At 36.3% G+C, this 26001-nt stretch overlaps 4 protein-coding genes across 5 annotated transcripts; 1 reads left to right on the forward strand and 3 right to left on the reverse strand.

The window, feature by feature from the left end:
• The first annotated feature begins 69 nt into the window (after positions 1 to 69).
• Positions 70 to 3723, forward strand: LOC132197846 (uncharacterized). The gene is made up of 10 exons (XM_059621423.1): positions 70 to 253; positions 360 to 443; positions 550 to 678; positions 730 to 1114; positions 1172 to 1485; positions 1540 to 1722; positions 1786 to 1902; positions 1955 to 2141; positions 2192 to 2437; positions 2491 to 3723. The coding sequence occupies exons 1-10, from the start codon at positions 134 to 136 to the stop codon at positions 2868 to 2870; spliced, it is 2145 nt and encodes a 714-aa protein (XP_059477406.1). The 5' UTR covers positions 70 to 133; the 3' UTR covers positions 2871 to 3723.
• LOC132197853 (serine/threonine-protein phosphatase alpha-2 isoform-like) lies at positions 3056 to 18803 on the reverse strand. The gene is made up of 9 exons (XM_059621432.1): positions 18610 to 18803; positions 15409 to 15620; positions 5492 to 5599; positions 5347 to 5435; positions 5195 to 5265; positions 4749 to 4826; positions 4510 to 4644; positions 3933 to 4055; positions 3056 to 3865 (listed from the first exon to the last, which is right to left on the reverse strand). The coding sequence occupies exons 1-9, from the start codon at positions 18697 to 18699 to the stop codon at positions 3827 to 3829; spliced, it is 945 nt and encodes a 314-aa protein (XP_059477415.1). The 5' UTR covers positions 18700 to 18803; the 3' UTR covers positions 3056 to 3826.
• Positions 18804 to 21654: 2851 nt separating this feature from the next.
• On the reverse strand, positions 21655 to 24286 carry LOC132197848 (uncharacterized). Of its 2 annotated transcripts, XM_059621425.1 has the most exons (8): positions 24246 to 24286; positions 23845 to 24167; positions 23694 to 23778; positions 23066 to 23431; positions 22408 to 22713; positions 22276 to 22344; positions 22121 to 22210; positions 21655 to 22063 (listed from the first exon to the last, which is right to left on the reverse strand). In XM_059621425.1, the coding sequence occupies exons 2-8, from the start codon at positions 24072 to 24074 to the stop codon at positions 22007 to 22009; spliced, it is 1203 nt and encodes a 400-aa protein (XP_059477408.1). In that variant the 5' UTR covers positions 24075 to 24167; positions 24246 to 24286; the 3' UTR covers positions 21655 to 22006. The 2 variants fall into 2 exon arrangements, with proteins under 2 accessions (XP_059477408.1, XP_059477409.1); XM_059621426.1 differs by lacking the exon at positions 24246 to 24286 and having other exon boundaries at positions 23845 to 24202.
• Positions 24287 to 24540: 254 nt separating this feature from the next.
• On the reverse strand, positions 24541 to 25965 carry LOC132198358 (uncharacterized). Its single transcript, XM_059622349.1, has 4 exons — positions 25901 to 25965; positions 25446 to 25839; positions 25223 to 25381; positions 24541 to 25153 (listed from the first exon to the last, which is right to left on the reverse strand). The coding sequence occupies exons 1-4, from the start codon at positions 25909 to 25911 to the stop codon at positions 24842 to 24844; spliced, it is 876 nt and encodes a 291-aa protein (XP_059478332.1). The 5' UTR covers positions 25912 to 25965; the 3' UTR covers positions 24541 to 24841.
• Positions 25966 to 26001: the final 36 nt, after the last annotated feature.

Here is a 26001-nt window from a genome sequence, read left to right on the forward strand (position 1 = left end):
GGCGGTGGTGCTAATTATTATTAGTTCCAAGATGCACAGCAGATGGCATAAGTGCAAGCCATAGGGGAACTTGGTGAAAAAAAAATATCAAAACATGCCGAGTAAAACGACAGCCACGTGCTGGAGATGAAAAATGACAATGGAGAAAATTCAGAAATCTGCACAATCTAAGAAAGAATTCCGCTTGCAAAATCGGAAAAGGAAACTCGAGGCCTTTTTCAACATTGCCTTGGCGAATGACAAGCAAAGACAGGTGAGGGCCGGAATTAAAATCAGAATTTCCATGAAAATTAAATTTATTCATTTTTATTTGCGTTTTAAAATATTTTCAAATAATTTGCAACACTTTTGGACCGCAGGCAAACAAGCCTCCTGCAGGGCCTCCCAAAAAAAAGCGAAAGAAGCTGCAAAACAACAGAGGAAATCGAGATTTGATTAAAAAGGTCAGTAGCTAAAATTATCGTGGATGGAATTGTTTTTACCTGGCTTATATTTCTTAGTTTTGAGCACCAAAAATTTGAATTAATTAATTATACCTCTTTTCACCAGGAAATCATTGAAGTGATGAACGCAGCCAAAATTAAAAATGGAGCGATTGCGGAAAGGAAGGAGCAACTGACCGGCGAGGAATACAAAAAGTTGAAGCAATCTTTGAGCGAGAGGAAAAAGTTTCTCAAGGTAATTGCTAAGTCCTAATTTTGACATGAAAAAATTACCATTGCTCATCAGGACCAACCAAGGTTTTGGCTGAGGGAAAATGGAAAAGCAGCCTCCCTGGAGGTTCCACCAGCCAACCGAATTCCACTTTTGCTGGGTGACGTCCAGCAGCTGGTTCTCTTCGGACTGGTGGGCAATCATGTTTTCCAAGACCATAACCGCTGGTGCCACTTAGACCGACACGGCAAAGTCAGTCAAGTTGTTGTTGTGATTCTGGAGGGCGTGGGCTACGGAAGCCTCCTGAATTTGCCAGTCGGGAAAAGTGCCCACAAGAGTTTCGAAGAGACTTTTCCAGATGCAGTAGAACTTGTCGAATCAGAAACTTACAACAGAAATATTGTTGATGATTTCTCACTTGTTCCCCTGTCTACCAGATCGTGCCGCGCCATATTCTTGAGTGAGCGTTTAATTTTTTTTACTCTGGATAAATGTAAAAAAAATTGTTAATTTTTAGATTATGGAAGTAGAGAGGCTGAGATGAAGTCGAAAATGTTTCGAACTGCCTTCCCAGTAGGAGTGGTGAAAACTACAGTCACCCTGGACATTGCCCAAGAAGTGAAAGAGCCACGGACAGCCCTAGCTTTGCCACCACCTTTACCACCACCACCACCTCCCAAGGTATCAGTCCTGCCCCCAACGGACAAGTTTTCTCGAGTGCAACTTCTCCTGTCTCCCTCTCAAATGCTGGAGGAAAATTTCCCAATGCCTTTGGGAGAAATGGCGTATCGATACGGACACTATGTGATGACAAAGGATAAATATGCTGAGGTTTGTTTTCTCCCAATTATTTGTTTATTTGATTTAAAAAGGTCTTAACATCAGATTACTCCATCCTCTCCGATGTTTGGCTTGGATTGTGAAATGTGCATGACAACTTCACGGCTCAACGAGCTCACCCGCGTGTCCATCGTAAATGAAAAACATGAGCTTGTTTATGAAACTCTCGTAATGCCGTACAACAAGATCATCAATTATCTCACTCGCTTTTCTGGCATCACTAAACAAGTGAGTAAATCAAAATAGTCACTAATTGTAAAATGCATACAAAAATACAATATTGCTTTGCAGATGATGGTTGGAGTGAAGACGAGGTTGGCCGACGTTCAAAGAGACATTAGAGCGTTGCTGCCACCTGATGCCATCCTAGTTGGTCAATCTTTGAACAGCGATTTGCACGCAATGCAGGTTTGGTTTGAAAAGTAGAACATATGCCATAAATGAATTTAATTTTTTATAGATGTTCCATCCCTATTGCATTGATTCAAGTGTGGTCTTCAACTTGCATGGAGTACGCAAGAGGAAAACAAAACTAAAAACTTTGTACGAAACGTTTTTGGGAGGAAAAATTCAGGATGGATTTGGACACGACTCGGTCGAAGACGCAGCTTCTGCGCTCAAGCTGATCCAGTTCAAGCTGACTAAATGTAAATGTAGCAATTTTATGTTGGAAATTTTTATTGAAAGTTGAACACAGCTCTCGAGTTTGGCGACTCTGTGCTGGGTTTTGATCTGAAGCATTTTGAGGAGGAGAAGCTGGGCGTAGAAAAGGCAAAGAAAGAAATGCTGAGGATTGAAGAAGAGGAGAAAGAAGATGAAAAACTTGAGGCTGAAGAGCAAGAGGTGCATTACAAAACGGTGGACATCGATGTGCCTCAACCTGAAGTCCTCAGAGTGATGGAAGCCTCAAGTTTATTTACAATTGCGGGCAAAAAGAAAAAAGGTTAATTTTGCACAGGTGTTTTAATCGCAAATTTATTAAGATTAAATTTTCAGTTGGTGTCTTTTCAACGCCCAAGGTCATGGAGATGTACCAAAAGTACACTGAGCATCCTCTTGAATCAGTCCAAGATGTAATCAAGCCTGGCTCTCATGGCTACACTTCAGAAAGCAATTATAAAGTGGTAAAGAACACCTGCCGCAACGTAGAAAAGTTCGACCTGGTAGTCACCCACTTGCAAGTAAGTACAGATTCCGAAAAGGAAAGAGCTCGTGTTGTCAATTCGTGCCTAAAAGTGGCCAATGGAATGAAGGATAACGCAATGATGGTTGTTATTGCTGGAGGTGCAAAAACCCAAGAAGGGTTGGAGCCTCTGCCTGATTCCAGGCCTGGGTGCTTCATTAAAATTAAATTGGCAACCTTCCAGAAAATTTGAATTCATCATTGTAAAATTTTGACAGCTGTATAATAATTATATCAGTTGAGAGGTTTCACGGAATATGTGTATTAAATTTTTTCTGTTCATTTATTAAAAAACTGGAAATTAAAAATTTAAAGTGTAGTTTGAATTAAGTTGAGTGAAAAATGGGATTGGTTGAGTCAATAGAGAGACGGTTTGAGAGAAAACTTGTTACTTTTATTCAAAGATATTTCAAAAATCGATACAATACTTATACTGATTAAAGCGTGCACGATTTGGTTAATCAAGCATTTTTACTACAAGTTATAACATTTCTGTGGTGTTAAATTACGCTTTGCTTTTCTGTATCGTTATTACGTCTGGACTAATTTAATTTGTTCGTCGATATTAAGAGCAAGAAAGTGTGTTATTCTCCAACTTTCTCATGCTCTTCTGCGGCAAAATTATTTACTACTTTGTTGTTTATACACTAATCACAGTTATAGCACTCTAAGACACTGTGGATTCTCTAAATGTTTGGAGCAGCATTATTTTCCTAACACCAACTGATAGAAAAAGAAATCCTGTTCAAAAAATGATTTACAAATAATTTTCTAGTCAAGGGTGCATTTTACAATATTTTGTCCTTTAATTTAAATATGAAAGCACTATGTACTGTTTTTTTTTATATCACATTAACACTTTTTTGCCCACAAACTCCCACAGCAAATTATTCGGAAAGATTCACCGAATCAATGAAAACTATAGGTGTAAATGCTTTTGGTGCTTTTACAATTAAAATGTGCTTGCGTTTGGCACAAAATGCATTAATTTACGGTTTAAACTTACACGTTAATTGTTAATTGAATAAAAGACTAGGTTCACAACTTAGTATACTTTTCAACAAGATTTTGATAAAAATAAAAAATCATTGATGGAATGAAAATCTGGTTTCCCAATCCTCATTGTCATCAACTGAAGTGGAATGCGCTCTACTTGTAGTATTTGATGAAAACTTTCTTCTTGTCGGGCTGAAAAGAAGGAAAGCATTATTTTAATGAGGGCTCGGAAATCGATGGAAAGTGCATCAATTATTACCGGCAGTACACTGAACCAGCAAGTGAGATCCTCTGATACTCCCATCACAGCGCCGGCGTTATCGAATTCTCCGCAATAGTTAGGGGCAGAAAATAGTGTTACCAGAGAACGTTGTTGGAAAAACTGGAAATCGTTCGAAATTGCGTCAATTCACAATACATTACAATATTTATCTTTTAAAATTTTAATAGTAAATTTAAAAAAAAAATTGATTTTAATATAAACGATATAAACAATAAATTTGGCTTGAGCGCCTGCCAAAACAAAGTTCTGCAACCCGCTCGTCAGACGCGCGGAGCAAATTGCCTAAGCATTAGCTCGTTTCGTGACGAGCAAATTAAATTTTCAGAGCTGCATGCGCCGGAATAATTTGAATCGTAAATACAATTAATGAAACTCGCGTCCCGTGAAGGCCGAATTAAAATAATGCAATTCTCGCTGGGAACGCGTGACTGCAAAATGACTTTGACGTGTGCATAATTGATTTTGTCCAACTAATCAGGAACTGTATTAATTTAATTTTGAAGCAATTGCATTAAAAAAATTATACATTCGACTTCTGGTCAAACTTTTTTACCTGGTAGCCATCCTCGACCACTTGGTGAGCCCTCACGATGAGGCTGAGATCGTGCTGCTGTAGGAAATTGCGCACCACCTCGCCTCCAAAAACGTAACTCACTCCCCGGTCGTTAGGGGCCCAGCCAGACACGCGCTGCGGCAAAAAGTCCATTTCAAATCTACTGCTTAATTAGAGAATTCTAACGCGCTGCGATCAAAAAGTTTCTCACGCAACGTCGATTATTATACGCAGCTCACCTCGTCAGGGTCGGACCAGAGAAGGTCGCACAAAAGGCCACTGTCAGGGACGTTCACCGGTCGCGTAATTGCCCTGATCTAAACACACACAAAAATAATAAGCTGATTTTTTTTAACAAATTAAATATTTTCTGAAAATAAATTTTTCCAATTTAAAGAACTTTTATAGATTCTTCATTTATTTTAACTAATTGATTATTAATAATTAAAGACGTACAGGTATACACGATGAATTAATTAATATGCTAGATTTATTTTTTGATGGAAATCCTTTATGCGTATTTTCCAATTTCATTTTTACTATGCAAATTAACAGGGAGAGTGGTGAACTCTTGCAAAGGCTAGAAATAATTTATCTCTGTATCAAAAAATCGATGAGCTAGTTTTTATCCTAGGGTGTATTTGACGGCAAAGTGTCTTCGTATGCAAATAAGCTGCCAACGTACCTGTTTTAAGTCTGTTAGTTCCGGAGATAAGCCGCCGTGCATGCAGAAAATTGTTCCCTCGATGATGGCAGCTGCGCAAACGAAAAGAGAGACTTAAATTTTTATGCTCTTATTTACTCTCGCACCGTGTGCGGGGATGCGGAATATCTTACCTATTGGCAGGCAGTTGAAAAGGTCTGTGAAGGTCTTCCACAGTTTCACTGAGTACCTCCGTTTGCATTCGTCGTAAAAGCCGTAAATCCTGTCAAAAGTTGTGTTCAGCCTTTTTGAAAAATGGTTCGCGCTCCAGTTGCTTACCTGTTAATACTGGCGCACTCGTGGTTGCCGCGCAGGAGGAAAAAGTTCTTTGGATATTTTATCTTGTAAGCCATGAGCAAGCATATCGTCTCCAGAGAATACTTCCCTCTGAAACAAATGGAAAAAATATTTTCAAATTATTGTCTTTTTTGTAAAAAGTTTCCTACTTTGGAATCATCAATAAAAATCATAAGATTTTATTCACAATCCTAATTAAATGTTTTTAACTTCAGAAAGCTTAAACAATTTGCGCCATTAGACTTTCCTTAAAGAAAATTTTAGACAATGTTTTGTTTTCAGAATTCAGATTTGAAAAATTCCCAACACAGATAAAATCCTATTTTGCTATATTAATAAAAATTTCAAAAATTGTTTTGAAATTAGAACCTGGCTTTTTTTCCATTTGAAGAGTGCATTAAATTTATGTGTTAGAAAATGCTTAAAAGCTTGCAAATTTATTCTTAAAACAGAGAAATTTATTGCTCGGTTCAGATAAAATCCCAATAGAATAATTTCATTTCAAAATGCAATATCTTTTTTGCAGAAATTGTAAAAGAATTTTCCAAGCTATTTTTCCCAACTTCAACTTTGACATTTCCATTTGAAGCTCCCTAATTCCAGTGGAACGCATAAATTTTCGCACGCTCCGTCGACTTCTCCTCGTTAAGCAATTTGTTTCCCCTGCGCTTCTCCCAATCTTGCACAGCCAAAAACAAGAGGCCGTCGTTTCGCCACAAATGAAGAGCGCACTTCTGCGAAAAGCCACTTTCCACGCGTGCCTGTAGTGATTGTGATTAGCGAGCCTACGCAGCAGCGAAATAAAATTCCTCCGCAGCACGAGGAGGGCTGAAAATTTGCGCAGCGGGGGAGCAATAAGAGGGAGGCAAATTGGGCAGAAATTTTATTTCGCCAGTTTACTTTTTCTTCCCAACTTGAATTCGCCTCGCACTGCATCAACGTCCAGCCTCTGATTGATCGTTTTGCCGCAGTTCGGTTAGTGGAGTGAGAAAGGGTTGTTGTGTAGTAGAGGCGAAATCGAGTAAAAGAGAAGGAGGGAGGCCACATGCTCATCTAGGAGGAATTCGCAACAATGCTAAATAAACGCTGCCCCACGTGATAAAGCTGCGGCCCGCTCTGCAGATATCGATTCTCTCCCTGCTACATCAGCCGTGAAATGTATATATTCGGATCGGTTTTGCGTCCACGAGAGAGCAGAGAGGAGCAAAAAGATGAACGCTGGGCGTTTCAAAAGTTTTTTTTTTACGGGGTGAAAAGTTTCACAATTATTTAAAAATAGCTAACTCAAAACACATGCGCGCCGTAATAATAAATCATATAAATGTGACAAAATAAAAATATAATAATGAAAATCCAGCTCTGAATATTATTTCTTTACAACAAAAAAGAATCAATAAAACGAATAAAACGATTTTTTAATTGATTTAGTGTAATCATTTTTTTTTTAGTCATCGGCTTGCAGAACTGGGCAAGGATAATAAATCTGGGGAAATGTAATAAAGTGCTGAGGGATGAGATTAGGAATAGGAAGCAGTGTGTCTGACGGTCACCCCTATAGGCTAGGGACGATAAAGGGATGCTTAATGGGCAGCGAATGACAAAAAGGGGCGAGTGCGTGTTTTTTCAATAAATCAACCAGCCATAAAAGGGCACTTCTACCGAAAAAGTTGGGCAAAAAGTCGGCAGAGTAATAAAACTCGTGGGATATTCATAGCCCTGCACTCTGAGATGAGGAGCTGAGCGAACTGGGTCAGCATAGGGAATAAAATTCAGACAGAATCGACGTCTGACTACTAGACCATTTGCCCATTGGATTTCATGGGCGTGAAATTGAAACGTTAAACTCCTTTACGCTGTTTTTTGCTAACAATTTATATAAAAAAAAATCACTATTAAAATGATATTTTTTTTAATTACTGCAAATTCTTTATTTTTTGTTCAGATTTTATTCACCCTTCACCCTTTATTAACAGTATGTCTCTTTTTAAAATGTATTTTCAGCTTTTTCTGTACTTTTTCTGTATAGTTTTTTTGCTGTATTCATGACTCATGACTGTATCGAATGGAGAATAAATAAATAAATAGATGAATCATGGATCATTACGAAGAAAAATTTATTTAAAAAAAAATGAAATCAAGTTCCCTAACTTTCTACTTCATAAAAAAATGACAAGATTCTCAAACTTGGAGATTTTTTATTCCCGTCATTTCCACCCAGCATGCTCAGCAGCTGAACAGAATTTTCTAGCGTTTTATCTGAAGAAAAATAAAATGTCAAAGCTGAAAACTTTTCCATTCGAAGTTCACTTTTGCCATGCATATGACACGATATTTCTGCCCATGGGAATCGCTCAGCTTGTTCTGCGGTTTGCACAGCCCCAGCAACAGCTTTTTTTTTGCCCGTTGGCTTTCGTTAACACAAACACGCGCACTCTTTCTCACTTTTCCATTCACCGACGGCAAAAGCAGCGTGGGTTGCATTCCGATTCGCTAACCTCCAAAGCAAAACGCTTTCGGCCCCGACATTAAATTTACACACAGGGGACATTTCAAGGCTGCTGTTTATAATTGCAGGTGAATCAAAAGTTGGTCGGCAAAAAAGCCGCTTCGTGCTGCAAATGAAATTACGCCTTTGCGAGGTTGTGAATAAAATTATCATTTGTCTTTCGCTTTGTCTCTTGACATTGCGTTTCCTGCTAAGGTAAACGACGAGCGCTATGTGTTGCTGAACTTTTGCGGAATTTTATACCTCGGCGCCTAATTGATGAGCCAAAACAAAGCTTGCACGAGGAAGTTTTAATGAGCAAAAGCGGTAGTAAAAGAGGCGATTAAATTTATGCCGTGTTGCAAAACTTTTCTTTAAATGAAGCAAACAGTTTAAAATAGAGACAGTGTTTTTTGTTGAAAAAAAAAACAGAATTTTTTATCATATGATACTTTCTTCTGCGTGCTAATAACTATATTAGCGATTTTTCAGTGTTTAAATTATATTTTATAATGTCAAATATATAAAGTATTCAAACAAGAAACTTCTTGTCACAAGACAGAAATCAGAAATGAAAATAAAAAAATTATGATAGTAAAATTCATTCAAGAGAAAAACTTATTTTAAAAAAATGATGTGGGTATTAGATTTGAAAGGAGAAAAGTAAGTTCTTCGTTTTTTCAATTCTGTAAAAAATTTTGTCTCATGAAAAGCTGCAGCAGAAGGTGTATAATTGTATTTTTGATTTTCCAATAAAATATTTCTTTTATGAAAAATTGTACCATCCAGATTGGGTAAATTGAAGCTTATTTTTTTCAACTCGACAATGCAGCAAAAAATGAATATATTTTGAAAAATATGAACGGAAATATTAGTTTCATTCAGCTTTATCAAGATGCCAATTTGTTTTGAAAAGAACAAAAAAAACTGAATGCTGCTAAACTGCACTTAAATAAATGACTATCAGAGTATTCCAGAACTTCCTGGACTAAAAAAAAAAAAAATATTTCACCGCATTAATTTGTTTGTCTGACGATTGCTGTCAGCGCAATCAAAAATAATAACATAATTTTACTCTCTCCTTACAGAGCAAGATAATTTCCAGGAATTTACACACGGTTGCATGTGGGCAATAATAAAAAGTAAAACGTAATTCAACTTGTAGCGTTCTTTGTAGTTTATTTCAAACAAAAAATTGTCCGCTAGCCAAGAAAATAAATGTATAAACGGCCGTTTTCCTATTGAAATTTCCTCTGAGCGCGTCGCCAAAAATACATAAAAATAAACTTTGCTTTGCTATTTTCCATCGCAGAGGGATTGTAAATAAAATAAACTGTCGCAGGTTGCCATAATAATGAGGACGAAAATAATGTGTGCCCATGAAGCACACACGTAATGTGTTTTGCCTGCCGAGCAAGCGCGTGATAGGGTGTGTTATATTGCGAGCAATGTTGTGTGTTTTGTATATTTGTCTGGCTGTGCTGGGAGAGAGCGTGTTTTATTATTCAAATTATTCTGTGCAAAACGCAGAGTCTCACGTTTATATATATTTGTGTGGTGTGTCTCTTTGCATAATGCGCTACATTTGGAGCGAGGAGGAAATAATTCGAGCGCAAATTCAAATGGAGCGCAAGATAGAATTGACGAGCGCGTCTTTGGCTGGACAGTTGCAAAATTGGCTGTCGCAAAGGGAAATGGGATTTTCCACCCGAGCCGTCTCGCTTTCCAAATGCGTGACACGCGCCCAGAGAATCGCTCTATCTGACCTTCTCTGTTTCACAAATGAATTGATTCCTGGATACCGTAGTTTATACACTTAACTCGTCTTATTCCCCGCAGTGAATGGGAAGTGCAATCACATTAAAGAGATGCATGTTATGAAAAAGCAAAAAGCTATAAGAAAATTGTTATGTCCTTGAATATGGTAAGAGCAAAACTGCGCAGTTGTAACTTATTGTTAAAGTGAAGTGAGCGATAGTTATGATAATTGACGAGAAAAGTTGTCTACAAAAACAAAACCAAAAGAACTTAGAAAAAGGAACCAAAGAATGCTGATTTTGAAAGTCTACAATCAATAGCGAAATGTAATCAATTTGTTGAAATTTGCAAATTTACCATAATAATTCTGTGAAAATATTGCTAAATTTCCAAAGTATACGTTTTTGAAGGAAAAAGTGTTGAATTTTTTTATTATAAATGAGCAATGTAAATTAATGCTATCTGCAACAGTCTGAAACCTTTTTCATAGGCAGAAGAAAATCATTTAATAATTGAAAAATCTATATTGTTTTAAATAATTGTTCATAATACAAAGATCGATAATAAGTAGTTAATCTAATTGCAGATGCAAATGGCATTTTTCAATTATGACGACAACGCACCTTTTTTCCCAAGCCAACACGCCTATAAAATATTAGTGGGCCGCAGGCACGCGAACGAGCGCCATGAAAATATTTAATTAAGCGGCGTGAAGTGCTAACGAACAGCAGCTTGCGGGTCGCCAACTTTAATAACAATTTCGGTTCGCTCCAGGGAGAGGTGCGCGGACAGGGCAGAACGGACGTGTCGGGCCGCACTCGGCGGGATTAGCACCGGCACCACAATAACACCCTTTAAATGGCACACACGCGGCGCCCTCGGCAGCAAGGGAATTGCGGAATTTAATGCGACACTCGCTTCGGGCACGACCCTCGGGCTTCTCACTGGGAAAGATCCAAAATGACCGCAGATGCGCCGAAACGCCTCGCACACTTGAGCAAATTAAGCCCCGTCATCCTATCAAGGACCAAAATGAGCAGGAAACTTCTCGAATTTGCCTGATTACTCGTGAGCTAACCTGCACTCTGAATGATTGATTAGAATCATTAGATCCAGAGGGATGAATGCGTTCGTCAACTTTCGAGTAATGGAATTCCGAATTTCATAGTTGAGCCAAAATTTATTTTCTCTTCTAGAAATTAATTTCTACCAAATTTATTTAGTTTTTTTTTTCAGTCCAAATAATGAAAATAATTAAGATAAAAAACGTCAATTTTTCTATCCTGAAGATAAAATGAAAGTTTATCTATTTGTTTACATAATTAAAAAACAATTAAAAGAACTAACTTAATTTTAAAAATTTACTCTGAGAATTAAATAATAATTGTGAATGATGCCATATTTGTAAAAATTTAATGTTCTGTCAAATTATGGAATTTGTTTCGGTTTGGGCACCATTTCAGTAGTCTTAATAACCATAAAATTTTATTTGGCTGGAGAGGGCGAGGACGCTTAGGACAAAAACGTTTTAAAGGCTGCGTTATTACACAGCAAATGAAATGGTTTGGCAAGAGTGCCAGCAACAGCCGAGGAAAACAATTTTCTAAACGGCCGTTTATTTGCTCAGAAAGGGCACTTATGCGGTATGTTGGTCTCGCAACAAAAGGTCAGCACTTCAGTTTCCTCAATTAATTTTTTTTAGCTAATTTTTTTTTGCAAACGAATATTTTCTAAACAATATAGTTTTTATGTAGGGTAAAAAGGCATGAAAATCCATAAAAGAAAATAATGTTTTTTAGAAGTGGCACGGAACCTGTCGGAAAAGTTGCGGAATTGACATATGTGTACTTTCAAATTAACCAACATAGTAGCAAACTGTCAACGCGTCAAAAGCAGAATCACGAAAGGCTTTTAAAGGCAGGAGTAAAAACGGCCGCCTTTCCAACGATTCATTTTAACAGACAGGCCCGTGCCACAAGAGTTGTGATGCGAGTTTTTTAATTGCAACGTCAGTTGCCAGAGCGAATCATAAAATTTTTATATTACCATCGTTCTCATTAGTGGTGGTGAGGCGCCGGAAAGAACGGATTTGATTCGGGCATTCTCAATTATGGCCTCAGCTGGAAATAGCTGCTGGTGTGGGCGGACGGGTGGTTGGAGGGTGTGATTGTGAGAGAGAGGGTGGCTTTGAGCTCGCGGCCGATCGAAATTTTCATGCACCACAGTCGGAGAAACTAACCCGCAGAGCTTTCTTGACGAAACATTTTAGAGCAAGGATCGAATGACCAAATAAAAGCCAGAGAAGATTTTCCAACTGATTTTTATATTGCTTTATAAGAAAAACCATGGAATTTATTGACATTTTCATAAAACTTGATTTATTTGTTAGTGAAAAGTGTGTTTATTCAGGTCATTACCGGTTTGGAGTTAAAAAAAAAAAAAAAAAAAATGTTACTAAAAAGAGAGATTAAATTGTTCTTAAATCGTTTCAGAGGGAAAATTTCTAATTAAAATATTGTTATTTAGAATGAGATATAATTTTATTTGTGTATTTTATTTTATCTTAATTATCTTGAATTAGTAACCATTTTTAAATTTAATCACTGTATTTAATTTATTCTAACTGGCTGTACAGGGATTGAAATTTTTTAATTTATTGTATGAATGTACCAATGAAAGAGAAATGTAGTTTTTCATGTTAATATTATTTTAGATGACTGAATAATAAAAAAAATTGTTGATTTTGGTGCTGACAATATTACAAATATTTGTATATTTTAGTAACCAAGAATACTGTCATTCCCATTTATTACTATTTATACACAATTTTTCACTATTGGAGAGAGCAATCCAAAGTTGAGCAAACATCTTAATGATTCTCCAAAGAAACGGAATATTTCATGATAATATTCCAGTATATTCTGACGTCGGAACAATCTTTGCTCCTTTCTTTCCTTTTTATTCATAATATTACATCCTGGCTCTGAACCAAGAATAATAATGAGATCTTTTTATCACATCGACTCTTGTTTAATTCAAGAAGACTGCGGCTCTGCGTCATTATCTGCATGTGTTTGGTAGTCAGAATTACACTGTCTTGCAGTAAAAATTGTAATCCTCGGGAAAATAATTGCGAAACTTGCAAGATTTTCTCTGCGCAAATTGCACCCAGAGATTATATTTTAACTTCTCAAATGAGATGAAATATTTTGTTTGGTTCAAGCAACAGGATTGAAGCAATAGAAGAGGGCCTTGAAAAAAGTTATTGAAGGGCAATTTGTGGAAGTTTCCTTTCAATTAGAGAGCAAATATTTTCCCATGGGAGGAAAAAACGTTTTGGTCCTCGTATGCACGCGCATTCAACAAGAAGACGATTAGCTGCGGGATATGTGAAGCGAGACGAGTGTGCCTCTGAAATAGATTAATTGAGTGGAAGCAAAATTTACGACCACAACAGGAGGTGATCAATACACCCCTTTTCTTTTTCCAATTAATCGTCTTACCATCAGTTCACTGCGTGCTTTGTTTTTTAAGACTAGATCGAGCGAGAAGTCCTCTTGACAAGGAGAACAAAATGAGAAAATGGCCAAAGGATTCAATTTTATTTTTTTCTTCTTGAGCATTTATTAGATTTTTTATTAATGCAAGAGGTAAACTAATCGCAAGTTATTGAGGCAAAATTTATTAATATTTCATTCTATTATGTTATTATTGCCCATCATCAATTAACCAAATAAATTCTTTTTCCAAGGATTATTTCCGTCTAGATAGAAATAATAAGAAAATAAAACATCAAGTAAGAACACTAAACATTAAAAATGAGATTTCAAATAAAGTAAAAATGTGCCTGAAATTATAAACTTCAAATTTTTTATCACCTCATCAACTTCTTTTAAAATTTCCTTCCGAAACAATGCATTTAATTAATAAAAGAATTTCAATAATTTTAGTTAACTTTCGGGGTAAGAGATTGAAATTTAATTATTTGAGCTGATGGATGAGGAATGTTTGCAAACTGCACTCTAAGAAAACGAGGGCGCAAGCTGGAGGTAAAGAGCCTCTTCTGCGATCTGAATAATTAATCAGCACTCGGGCCGTGAGTGTGGGAGGAATTATTCAGACTGATTTCCCAGTTGACTCGTGGCAGCACGGAATGCAATTTGCGCGAAACTAATTTTTGCACAGACACACATTTCTTGACCTCCAAATAGACAAACGAGCGGGTCACGGGACACAATTGGTGGCACCTGGCGAGAGGACTCAATTTACACAAATAGTCTGCCGACCTTGTCCTCCGAAATCGCGCACAATGAGGCGCGAAAACTGCCATCGGGCATGCAAATATTAAATCGGTGACGTCACATTATAATCATGTTAGCGCGTCGGGGAAAATCGCTCGCGCACGATTGCCCTCCGTTTGGCCAGAATGAAAAAGCGATTGTGTGTCCGTCCGACGTGCACGCGAGATTTGTGTTTCTTTGGCGCGGCACGAATTCCGTGACGTCACTTCTCAACTTCTTGGGAAAGCTTTCTAGGGCCTGATTTAAATATTCACGCGACCCTCGCTCTTTCTGCTTTCTGGTCTTTCACCCTCTTCAGTGCGTCATTGTGTGCATGTGTGTTTTGACTCGCGACGCAAAAGCCTTTTCCCGTTTTTCGCCAAAAATAGGCTTGCAAGGAAACATTATGGAACCTTTTCATTTTTAATTTTGATCCTATATGTTCATGAAAAGACAGAAGAAATTAGGGAATAGGATTAATGTCTAATTTCCCCAAATTTTCACCTTTATTTAAAATGGTGAAGTATATAGTTGAAAATCATCTTATTGTCCTTATAATTATATTTGTTAAGTAAGATTTTGTAATATCCTGTTGTGCTTAATTACGCACATCATTATATTAGTTTAAAGTTTTAATAATAAAGCATGTATCATTTATTAACTACTTATTTAAAACCACTTTGATTATTATAACTCTTTTTGAAGCTAAAATGAATAATGTATTTTTTATGTAATTATTTAATTAAGTTAAAACTTATTTTGCATTGAATTTTTTAATCTTTTATAAAAATTCATATTCATCTCTACAAAATAAAAATTTTAAAACATTTGTTATCACTTAATTATATAATTTAAACGTATGGAAGTTATCTGCATGTAATATTACAACAACAAATTTGATATACTCTCTTTGAGTTCCATTTCAAGTATTTGAAATGACTATTTATAAAATTCATTCACATTTTCAAGCGTCCCATTCTGCATTTTCATACATTCCTCATTCAAACAAAAATTACAAATAAATGTATTACATGTTTCGGTACATTTTATAGCCCTCCGGCCTCCGCGATTTATAGGCAAACACATCAATCTACCAAAAGCGTTGGTAAAATCTTCCAAACATTCCCGTCGTCGTGCGTCATAAGCTCTGGCAATAAAAACACGCCTTCTGAATGGATTCAATAAATGAAGCTATTCAGTGGGAAAATCCATCACGAGGAGAGTTTGTTTGATCGTTGTCACGCGCTTATATATTATTTTATGTTGCACGCCATTCAAATTGCAAAGCTTCGCACGGTGCTTTGTTTGAAAAATACAGTTTGAAAGGCCAAAAATAGACACGAGTCGAATCCATTGAAAAAAAAATGGTATCTCACCTGTCGACGTAGTCACCGAGGAATAGGTAGTTGGAGTCCGGCGGGTAGCCCAGCTTGTCGAAGTGACGTAGCAAGTCGAGGTACTGCCCGTGGATGTCCCCAACTATGTGCACGGGCGCCTCGAGTTCCAGCAACACAGGCTGCTCCATCGTCACCTCGCGGCACGCGGCGATCATTTGGCGAATCGTGCTCTCGCTGAGACGCGCCGACAGCTGCGAATCACACACGATTTGGGTCAAACTCATGCTCAACTCCATGCACTAGCATCATATCGCGCAGAAAGTTTTGGATTTATTGGCTTGCGAAGGGAGAAAGTGAAATGGACAAGAATTATAAGTTTTTGCCACGTAATCACAACGGGTTGTGTGCTAAATAAGGGCTGAAACTTTATGCTATAAGATATACTATAGTAAAGTACAAGAAGTTTTTTCATTGAAAAATCCAGAAATTATCTGCTATTATTGGTTACATAAAATTTGGCAAAAAGTTATTTATGAAAAATACTAGCCTCAAAAGCACATTTTAGAACAAAATGATAAAGCTTGGAAAAACTTCAAAGAGAGAAACAGGAATTTTATTAAAAGTATGAGTAATTGAAATAAAAGAATTTTGATGTAACACAAAACTAAAATTGCTAATTATTATTATTTTTGTCGAATGTATTTCCATTAAGCTAGGGAAAAATTATACTTCTTCCCCTTCACTAATTACATAAATGCTAAAATAAAAATCAACAGAAATTGTAAAACTATTAAACTAATTTAAATAATTACTCTAATTAAATTAATAATCTTTTTTCTCGTCAAATAAATTTGCATTTTTTTTCCATTTTAATATCATTAAAATTAAATTTATATATTATCAAAGCATCTTAGAGGAAACCGTTGTACTTTGGAAAAATTATTCAAAGCAATTTTTTCATTTTTATTTAAAATTACCGCATTTATTAAATATTTTTAGCCTCAGTAAACACGATTACGTTTAATTGTAATTGTAGGTTATGAATTAGTTAAATTTCCATATCATTTGGTAATTTTAATTTCACCAAAAATTAAAATTGATTTTGTGTCCTTTTATGTTTGTTTATTAGAGACCTTGCATGCAATAGCATTAAGAGTCTAATTTTCCATGTTAAATAATGCTAACAACTTATTTGCCGAGAAAGGGAAACCAAACAAACGCTCCACAACCTAAACTTGACTCCTCGCTTGGTACCAAGGTCCCTGACGAAGAAGCCAGTGCCAAGGGCGCGTGTGTGTTATTATACGGCTCGTCGCAATTACACCTCTGCAATTTGTAATCATTATGCAAGCGTGCAGAGAATATCATAATTTTTATGACGTGCTTAGAATTACCCCAATCCGCACACAAAAAACACGGAATCCCACGCGAAAAGCGCCGCAGCAATTTATTCCAGGGGCCAAGGTCGATCCAATTAAAAAGTTTGCTCGTGGAAATCCGCGCCACGCTTGAGCGCTAATTTTGCGTGATTGCGCGGCTTAATTAGATCAGAGCCAAACGGTCATTTATATAATGTAAGCTTCAGAATTCGAATCACACGCGAACGTTTGGCGTGCACCAGCAGGGCTTCTTGATCTTGAGAGGGGGTCTCTCGTTGCGAGAGCGAGAAAGGAAAACACAAAACTCTTCGGCCGATAAAGACGAGAAAGAGAATAAGAGGAGCAAGGATAACAAAAAGCTACTCTTGTAAGTAGTGGTTAGTAGGTCATCCGAAATAAATTCACCCTCGTCTCTGTCTGGCTGGCGGATAGGAAGACCAAAGTATTGAACTATTCCAACTTCAACAATTGAATCAATTAAATAATGAGCAAGTTTGAAAATAAAACTTAACAAACCCCCTTCAATTTCCATCAACGAGCAATGAGTTTTTTATATTTCAATGCTTTTCTATTCTTAAATTTTAGTTAGAGTAAAATATATTTCTTCCTCTACCCGACTTTTTAAATATTTTATCAATATCACTTAACGGTTTCACAATTTTGCAGCTAAGAAAATGTAATGATTATTTCCAAATATTCACCCAGCTTGAAGCGTTCATAACTTACAAAAGCTTATTATTTTTTTAGTCGCAGTGGAAATTACCATATTCATGAAACGCCAGAATAAATTCAGTGATAGGAGAACACAGACGGAATCAATTCTTTTGAGCTTTGCGGCGCAATTTAAATCAGTTAAATTTTAAATGGTTTGTCTGAAGTGGATGAAATGAGATGCAAAAGGCTGCCACAGTTCTCGACATCAAGATAATCATGCCGCTTGCGTGCCAATAAAAATTTTATTGCCAGTAAATAAAAGCAAAGAGTGCAGAGTACCAAAGCGAACACTCTTGAAATGTTTTAAATAATCCACAAATTTGCATTTTATTTTCTAACAGATTCTTTGATTCTAAAGGTGCTCATAGAATTAAGGAAAAATAAATATTAATAAAACAAAATTCTCGGCCCTATTTTTACAGATTTTTAAATTGAGATAAAACAGCCGGAAAGGTAAAATATAAATTAAGTTTCCGTTCGTTGCTCTCGATTTCTGACATGGTTTTATTATCATGATTTTCCGTCTCGCACTATACTGGAATAAAATCTCACAGAAAGAGGGCAAGGCTTTGTGAAAACATTGCGACACACAAGTATAGCATGCCATTCATTCAACTGACAACTGATGGCACACAAATAAATAAGGGAGGAATAAAATAAGATGTTCGTTGGGTGCAGCGTGACGTTTCTATACAAATGGGAACGAGTGTCTTTTTCATTGCCCCTGCAGAAAGAGCCGGTTATGCTTTAAGTCATGCACTAGAGCACAGCGAGTTGCATACCCTCTTAATGTCGCTTGCCAACTACAAACGTTAGGATGCAGGAAACACGAGGAGGATAGTTTCAGATTTCAATGCGGAATGCATTTGAGAGATAGTATTGGAATAATTTTGTATATTTTGAAGGTGCAAAACCCGTATTTAAAAATGCTGGAGTGTGGAAAAAAAAGTAAATTTTCGCAAGATAGTTGCAATAAATTTAATTGTATTTTAATTAACAAAAAATATGAGCGCTGCTAATCTAATATATTTCCATGTCTTAAAAAAAGTAATGGAATATAAAAAACAATGCTCACTTTTTTTGCAACATAAAGTACTTGTAAATTGAAGGAACAAGATTATTTAAATCTAAAACAGATTAAACTTACCTCTTTTGTGGTCGACGGCGTTTTCTCATATTTCTTCCTCGCGTTGAGAAGTTGCTCGATCACCTTGTCGATTTCCAACTTGCTCTTCATGTTGTCCAGCAAAAAACGTCCGCCACCGCCACCGAGCAGGGATTTCTTTTTCTCCTCCAGGGTGAGCAGCAGCTGGCCGGGGGACGCGATTCGCACTGCAGAGAGGCAGACCAACGATTGAGTGAATACGAGTGTGCGAGTGCCGAAGACGAAGGGGTGGAGTTCTGCCGCCCCACCGCTTCCTCACGCCTCCTCCCTTGAAAGTCACCCAAATGTGCAGTCGCAAACTTTCGCTAAATATGTGTGCGAACCTATAGAGGTTATTTCCTTGGTGATCTGGAAAAATCAGTTTCCTTAAAAGAAAAGAAATAGCGGTTAAACGTTAAAAATTTAATTCAAGATTTTCACTAAGAATCCAACTTTCAATATTGACTCGGTTTGGCCAGCGCGTTCGATTAAAGATTTTTAATGCACCTTAACAATAAAATTTAATAACGATATAGAGGTTAAATGTTAATAAAATTTGCGCCTATCACTCTATTTCATTGGGCTTAATAGTTGAGTAATTAATCAAATTGTAATGAAATACAACTTAAAATATTCCAAATTTAATTATAAAGTATTCTATATGTCTATGCATAGATGGAATTTCCAAAGTATTCAATACGATCTCATTTAGTTGTGTTTTTGTCAGTGTATTTTGAAAGTATTACATTGTTTTTATTTTTATTTTAAAAATCTTGCTTTATCGTTTAATAGCGTGGGCCTGTGGTCGCAATAAGCTGCTCTCTGGTGTGTTGCTTATCGTCAGCTACACACCCTTTTCGCGATGCAAAGCACGATAGATTATGCCTCAGTGAACTTGAAATCCATGTAAGCGCGAACTTGAAAAGGATGAGATGAAGCGCGGCTGTGCTGGAGGCCACCGCTTTGGCGACTTTTCTTTGGTTTTCTGCTCTGCCCCGTCAGCAAGTCACAACTCAATAGCCAAGGTTAGATTTTGCAATTGCTGCTGCATTTTTATTTCAACTCTTGGCGTTGATAACTATCATATTATATTGCTTGTTGCCTCAAACATACACCCTCAAGATAAAATAGAAAAACTCTCAAATTTAAAGCAACAGTATAAAGTAATTTATATGAAGAGAGAAAAATGGGATGATAATATTTGCACCAGGCGTGTCAAAATATTTTTTGTAAAAGTTATCAGGAAAATTAAGAGATGGTAATTTGACTTTGCAACAAACGAAACAAAATTTCAGAAGCCACCTGAAAAGAGAACTCTGTCAGACGTACACAAACATTAGAATAAAAGTTTCGGTAAAATTTTTTCAGCTTGCCAGGGATCTACAAATAAATTAACTTCAAAGATTTTATATTGTTGTGTTGGAATGGAAATTGTAAGGTGTATATAAATAACAGCGACACATGTTTTTGTTTTTTTTTTAAATGTGCCTGTTGCCGCATTGTAATTATTGAGTTATATATTTTTTCACACACACTCACGTGATTTGATTGAGCTCAATTTGAGTTGCCATAGGTACAGAACAGCAATGAAATAACAAAGGCTATTATTACTTCCTTCCTGCCCATGCACGTGTAAAATTGGCTGCTTCCAACGTTCTTTGGGTTTTAAAAAGAAAAAATAAATATCAATTAAAACTTGAATTCTAAAAATTCTTAAAATTGCAATTTATAATTATTCTTTTCACTAAGACAAGCGAATTTGCTCCCTTTCAATTTTCCTCTCCGATGGAAGAGTTATATTAAATTTATTTTATTCATAGTCAAATGAGAAGTCCTTGGTTTTTTTCGCTTATTATTCATTTTTCTTTCAAATTTCATATCTCAATTTGAAAAAAGGAAGAAATATTTAAATTGTTTCTTTGGTTTTAAGGTTTTTGTTGAGCGCGATGCGTCTTGCAACGTGCAAACGGCCTACATTGCAAAGATATCCAGGCACGGGTCACACTCTAGTGATATAAATTATAACTTCCAAACGAGGTAGTTGAGTGCATTATGGAAGTAGGATCTTCTGATGTCATCACAAGTGCAAGGTCTTTTTGAATTCTTTCTCTCATCTCTCTTCATAACTCTGCTCTCATTGAGGGCATGAATTAAGATGACGGTTTTATAAATTGTATGCATATTTATTCAGCGTCTGTATGTTTTTCATAAAGGAAAGGTTATTTATATGCATAGGCTTAAAATTTTTGTATTGCGAGTTTCAATGACTCTTTGAGCATTGTAAGACTGAGGGACACTCACGGAGGGAGAGAGTTTTTCTCGCCCTTTTGAGGCAGGAAAATCCCACCCATGAACGCCGCTCGAAATTCGTAGACTTACTTTGTGGCGAGCTTCACACTTTTTCTTTGAATTTGAGCATATCAGCCTGCTTTTAATAGACGTATGGAGGTTCTTGACCACTTGAGCACAGTTAAAATAAGATCAATAAAAAAAGCACCTTAAAATACTTTTATGAGAACGTTTTTTTAAGATTTGTATTGCAACATGAAAAATTGGCAAATTCTCAATTCTCATACAAAATGAGTTCCATGTTCCATTAATATAAATATATCTTACTAATTTCAAAATTTCAATTTGGCGTAAAATTATTTTAATTTTGTGTTACGGCTGCTGTGCTCTGCTGACCCAGTTTGCACCCCTCCCCGCAGGCGCGGAATAATATATGGAGGCGAGACAAATAAATTTGTTTCGCCAAGTCACATTTTTCAAAGTCAATTTGCATTCTTGCATCAAAGCGAGTATAGGGAATAATTAGCGTCCTGCATTACTTATGAAATGAGCTCTGGAAATTAAAAAGCATCAAAAGCATTAAGAAAACTATTTTGAATATTATATTACATTTTTGATACTTTTTTTATTAAAGTTTGATTTTTGATACATTATTATTGACAAGGAGCGCCAAGCCAAGTTATGAATGTTTTCGATCAGGAGGAATTTTACTTTTTTTTTTATAAATAATGCATAATAATAAAATGCACAGATTGGGCTTAGCAAAATCCTAGGTTTTCAAATTAAGTGCCAGCAGACCACAGGTCACCTTGGGGGGTCAGTTGTCCTTTATTTTTTCATTTTGATTTGCAACGAGGCTCATATATGATTTCAAGTTTTCACCAGTAAATCTATTACATTTTATAACAATTTGCGTTGATAGAAGGTGCATGTTTTTATTTGCATCTATATAATGAAGAAATGACAACAACAAGGAGTCGTGCGCGATTAACGTAGTTTTCTTCTTCTTTTTTTTTTAATATTCAATTCTATTTGTACCCACAAGAAAACTAAAAAAACGGCTAATGAATGATTTTTTCTCAATTGGTTCCTCTTAAGCCGATTCAATTATTTATTTTGGCCGATATTGGATTAAAATTAGAAGATATGATGTAGTTGTGCTGACAATCTAAAGTACAGGAAATATATTTTTATTTTTACACAATGATTGAAAATTGATTTTTACTGCAAATAGAAGTGAAAAATCCAATGGAATGATTCCCCACGCTGAGAAATCCACCTGAGCGGCAATCACCTGCCTCTGGAAAAGCTCAATCTAAAATAATTAAGAATGATCAATTAATTTTGTTTTTAGTAAATGAGCGAAAGAAAATAAATTGCCTCTGCTTTGATTTCTGTTGCTAGTCTTTGATCTCCGAGTATACAAAGCTGCCAACCGGTTTGTTTAAGCTAAAAAAAATGAATTTAATTATAAGTAATTTATCTTCACGTCCTTAATAGAATCGTTTTTACTTCGGTCACCAATCGTGATGTGGAAAAGCAGAGGAGGAAAATGCGCGACAGATACATGACTACGAAGAGCCACTGGACATTCTGCAAAACCTCGTTGGCTTCGTCTTGCTCGCGGCCGCCTTGGTAAAATCCATTTACGCTGAAATAAGCATTCAGCACCGTGCCCACAAAGGAAAGGGTGCAGCCTAAGAGGAGCTGCGGAGCAAAGGTAGCGTCCAGCTCCTTGGAGGCTGAAATTAACTTGGCGTGGGTTAATCTGAGCGCTTCCAGACGGTACATCGCACCAACCCCATTCTTTCGTAATGACTAAATATACAACAAAATTTATAAAAAAAGATATTATTAGTAAAATATTATAATTATTATTGGTTTATTAATTTAATTTGATTGAAAACTTGGAAAACTTTATTATTTTTATATTATATTATAATTTAGTATGTAACTATTTTTCTCTCAAATTCACTTTGATAATATTTTATTGCGGTAACAGTATTATTATTGTTAAACTCATCAAACAAAAGCGATAATCTTTTTTACTAAAAAATTGTATCCATATTTTATACAGAATAAAAAAAATTAAAAGAATAAAAAAATAAAATTAAAAAAATACGGTTATATAATTATTTGTATATATTATGAATTATGAAGCAAAATTTACTTTAATTCGGAGGTTCGTATTCCAAACCCAAAATCGGAGTGCGAGGCAAGCGACGCAAAACTGCGCCTCGACCAGCGCACCGGCTATTGTACTGACATAGTACGAGGTGTAAACCAAAGTGTCATAATAAGCGTCCTCGAATTCTTCAAGAAATGAAGTGATCATGTCAGCAAGACTTGCAAAAATTGTAAGAAAAGTGGGTATCAAGCTTATAAATAAAACTGGCCCACCGCGCGCTGGAGTCAATTCGACGTCCAAGCCCCATAGCATCGATAGCGTGTCCATAACATCCGATGATCGAAAAATAGCAGTCACCATTTGCAATGTGTTGAGGGCGGCAAGAAGGACTGGCTCCAGACCACTAATCTGCTCTCAGAATTATTAATATTTTCATTTATCTAGGAAAATCTGTTTTTAAAATATTTTATGCAAGAAGCATAGAAAAATCAAAATAATTTTTAAATGAACCAAAGTGCGTAGCTACATAAGTTACAAATTGAATAATTTTTTTTTTTAAATTAAAAATATAAGATCGAAATAAATATGGAAAATAAATTAAAGGTTATAGGCGTACTGAAAATTAATAATTAAATAAGCAATTTATCAGCTGGATTTTTTTTACACTCACAAATTTTCCTTCGTTCAGTGTTGTCTGAGCCACACTCTGTGTAAGGAAAATCAACAAAGCAAAGCTGAAGCACATAAATAAAGCACTGCAAAATATTAAGATCACAATTCAGAATCTTCCAAGGATGCTATTAAAATTATTGCAATAATACCTATAGAAAACATTGGCTCTTGACCGCACTAATTTTTCTGTGGTTCCATCGTAACTCAATGGAGCAATACCGAATATCTTTGAGAGCCAGTAAACTAAAAGCAGTGTGGTTTCTGGTCGCTTGGAACTTTGGATCGGGGTGCTCAGTGGCGTGGGCAGAGGTTCCAGAAGTGGCTCCGATGAGATTTTTGTTTTCCACGCGGGAAAACTCGAGACGTTCTTTTTGCTCATGACCAAAATGCAAACTGACACCAAACTAGGCAGATGCCATTCAAATCTTGAGCACCTAATAGTGAATGAATTGTTGGATAAATAACCACTGGCCTGAAAAACGAAAACATGTTTGATTGACAAGCTTGTTTGTGTAATATTAGGAATTTGAAATAGCAGTTTATATTTTACCGTTACACATGGCGAAAAGCAAACAAGTGCCAATCACAGCAGAATCTTGGCCTAAAAAAAATCAATAATTTGATTAATTATATTTTGAATGCTTGCAACTAAGAAAACAAACGCAATATTATATTGAAAAATTGGCCATCAGAAGTCCTTTTGATCAAAAGAAGACAAATTTTTTGAAAATTCATCGATTTTCCAATTACGCGGGCCGACTGAAATAACTACACTGATGAGGTCTGCCCTGCTGAAAATATTGTTATAACAAAAAAACAATAATATTTGTTTATGGTTTTCAACATCTATTTATTTTAGGAGTGCCTATATATTATGAAATGAATGATGACTTTTGCATAGCGTCGTAAATCGTTTTCCCAGTTTCAAATTTTAATATTTAATTTCAAATGAAATGTTCTCAAACAGTTCTCGAATTTATATTCAATTAAAATCTTGCAAGTTGCGAAAAGTACGATACAATATTTATGTTTTATTACAGTATGAAAGTTTAGTAAAATAAAATAAGACAAATTGCTAGATATTTAGATAAATATTAAATAATTTTTTAATTATTTCAAATTAACTTGATCGCTTTAATCGGTGGTTTAGATGAAGGTGCATGAGCCAACCTTGACGAATCTGCAGACGTTGAGGACGGACATCTGCTCTACCAGAACGACGTTCTTCATCCTCATAATGACGCCGAAGTCGCCGTCGCAAGACGACACGCTGCCGTCTAACACCTTCGCAGCGTCCAGACAACTCCAACTGAATGAATAGTCAAACAAGCTGCACTTGCTGTCAGGGTAAACCATCAAGAACACCTTGAACCCCCTTCCTAAGTGGACCGTCCTCGGCCACAAGAAGGACACCACCTGAAACTTCTTGTATGTCCGCAGAACCAGAACGTACGAACCCTGAAATTTTTATTTGAAAAGTTTAATTTGGATAATCAATCACATTATTTAATTTTGTAATTTCGTCACCTTGCGGGTCACAAATCGCAAAACGTAAACTCCCGGCATGCGCGCCCGGAACCTGAATCTGATTCTGTCGGGGCACATTTTGCAGAGGTAGTACTTAAAGCCCACTTGGAAATACAATTTGCCTTCGGAAGTTCCAAATAAGCAGTAGTTATTGTCCACCTGAAATTAGGGAGAGCAGTATAACTTTTACATAATTATATTGTAGCTAAATAAATATAAGTACCAGAGTGCAGCATCTTTCATAATCACAGTATCGCTTAACGCGCGTGTCTTTGCTTTCGATAACACGGCAAGTGTCGATAAAAGCGGTCTCCGAACTTTCTTCTTCAATAAATTCTCCGGGCAAAGTCAAATCGTCCAGGTAGTCGTCGATGCCTTCAAACTCGGTATATTTTTCCTCGATTGTGACAATTTCAATATTTTCCCTGTGCACCGCGCCTAATTTGTCCTCAAACGACCTGGCGATGAACGTGTGATTTCCCTCAACACTGACGCGGTCGACGTGAAAATGAGGATGCGCCAGGACTTTGGTGACGTTCATTGTCGGAATAAAATCATTCTGCCTCACCAAGTTGCCAAAATTCAGGGCCAAGCTTGAAGCTAACAAGCATATCAATCTATAGAAAAATGTTGACAATTATCCCTTTAAATGTGCAATGAATATATAATTTAACTTACACGATTATCATGGCTCACTTTCTTACTGGATCAAAAAACGTGTTATGAGCAAATTTTAGCACCAACGTCGCTTTTATAAACTCGCGGTCGCGCGCGTGATA

This window comes from Neocloeon triangulifer, unplaced genomic scaffold (assembly GCF_031216515.1).
Source record: "Neocloeon triangulifer isolate White Clay Creek 2 clone unplaced genomic scaffold, ASM3121651v1 ptg000012l, whole genome shotgun sequence".
NCBI classification, from domain to species: Eukaryota; Metazoa; Arthropoda; class Insecta; order Ephemeroptera; family Baetidae; genus Neocloeon; species Neocloeon triangulifer.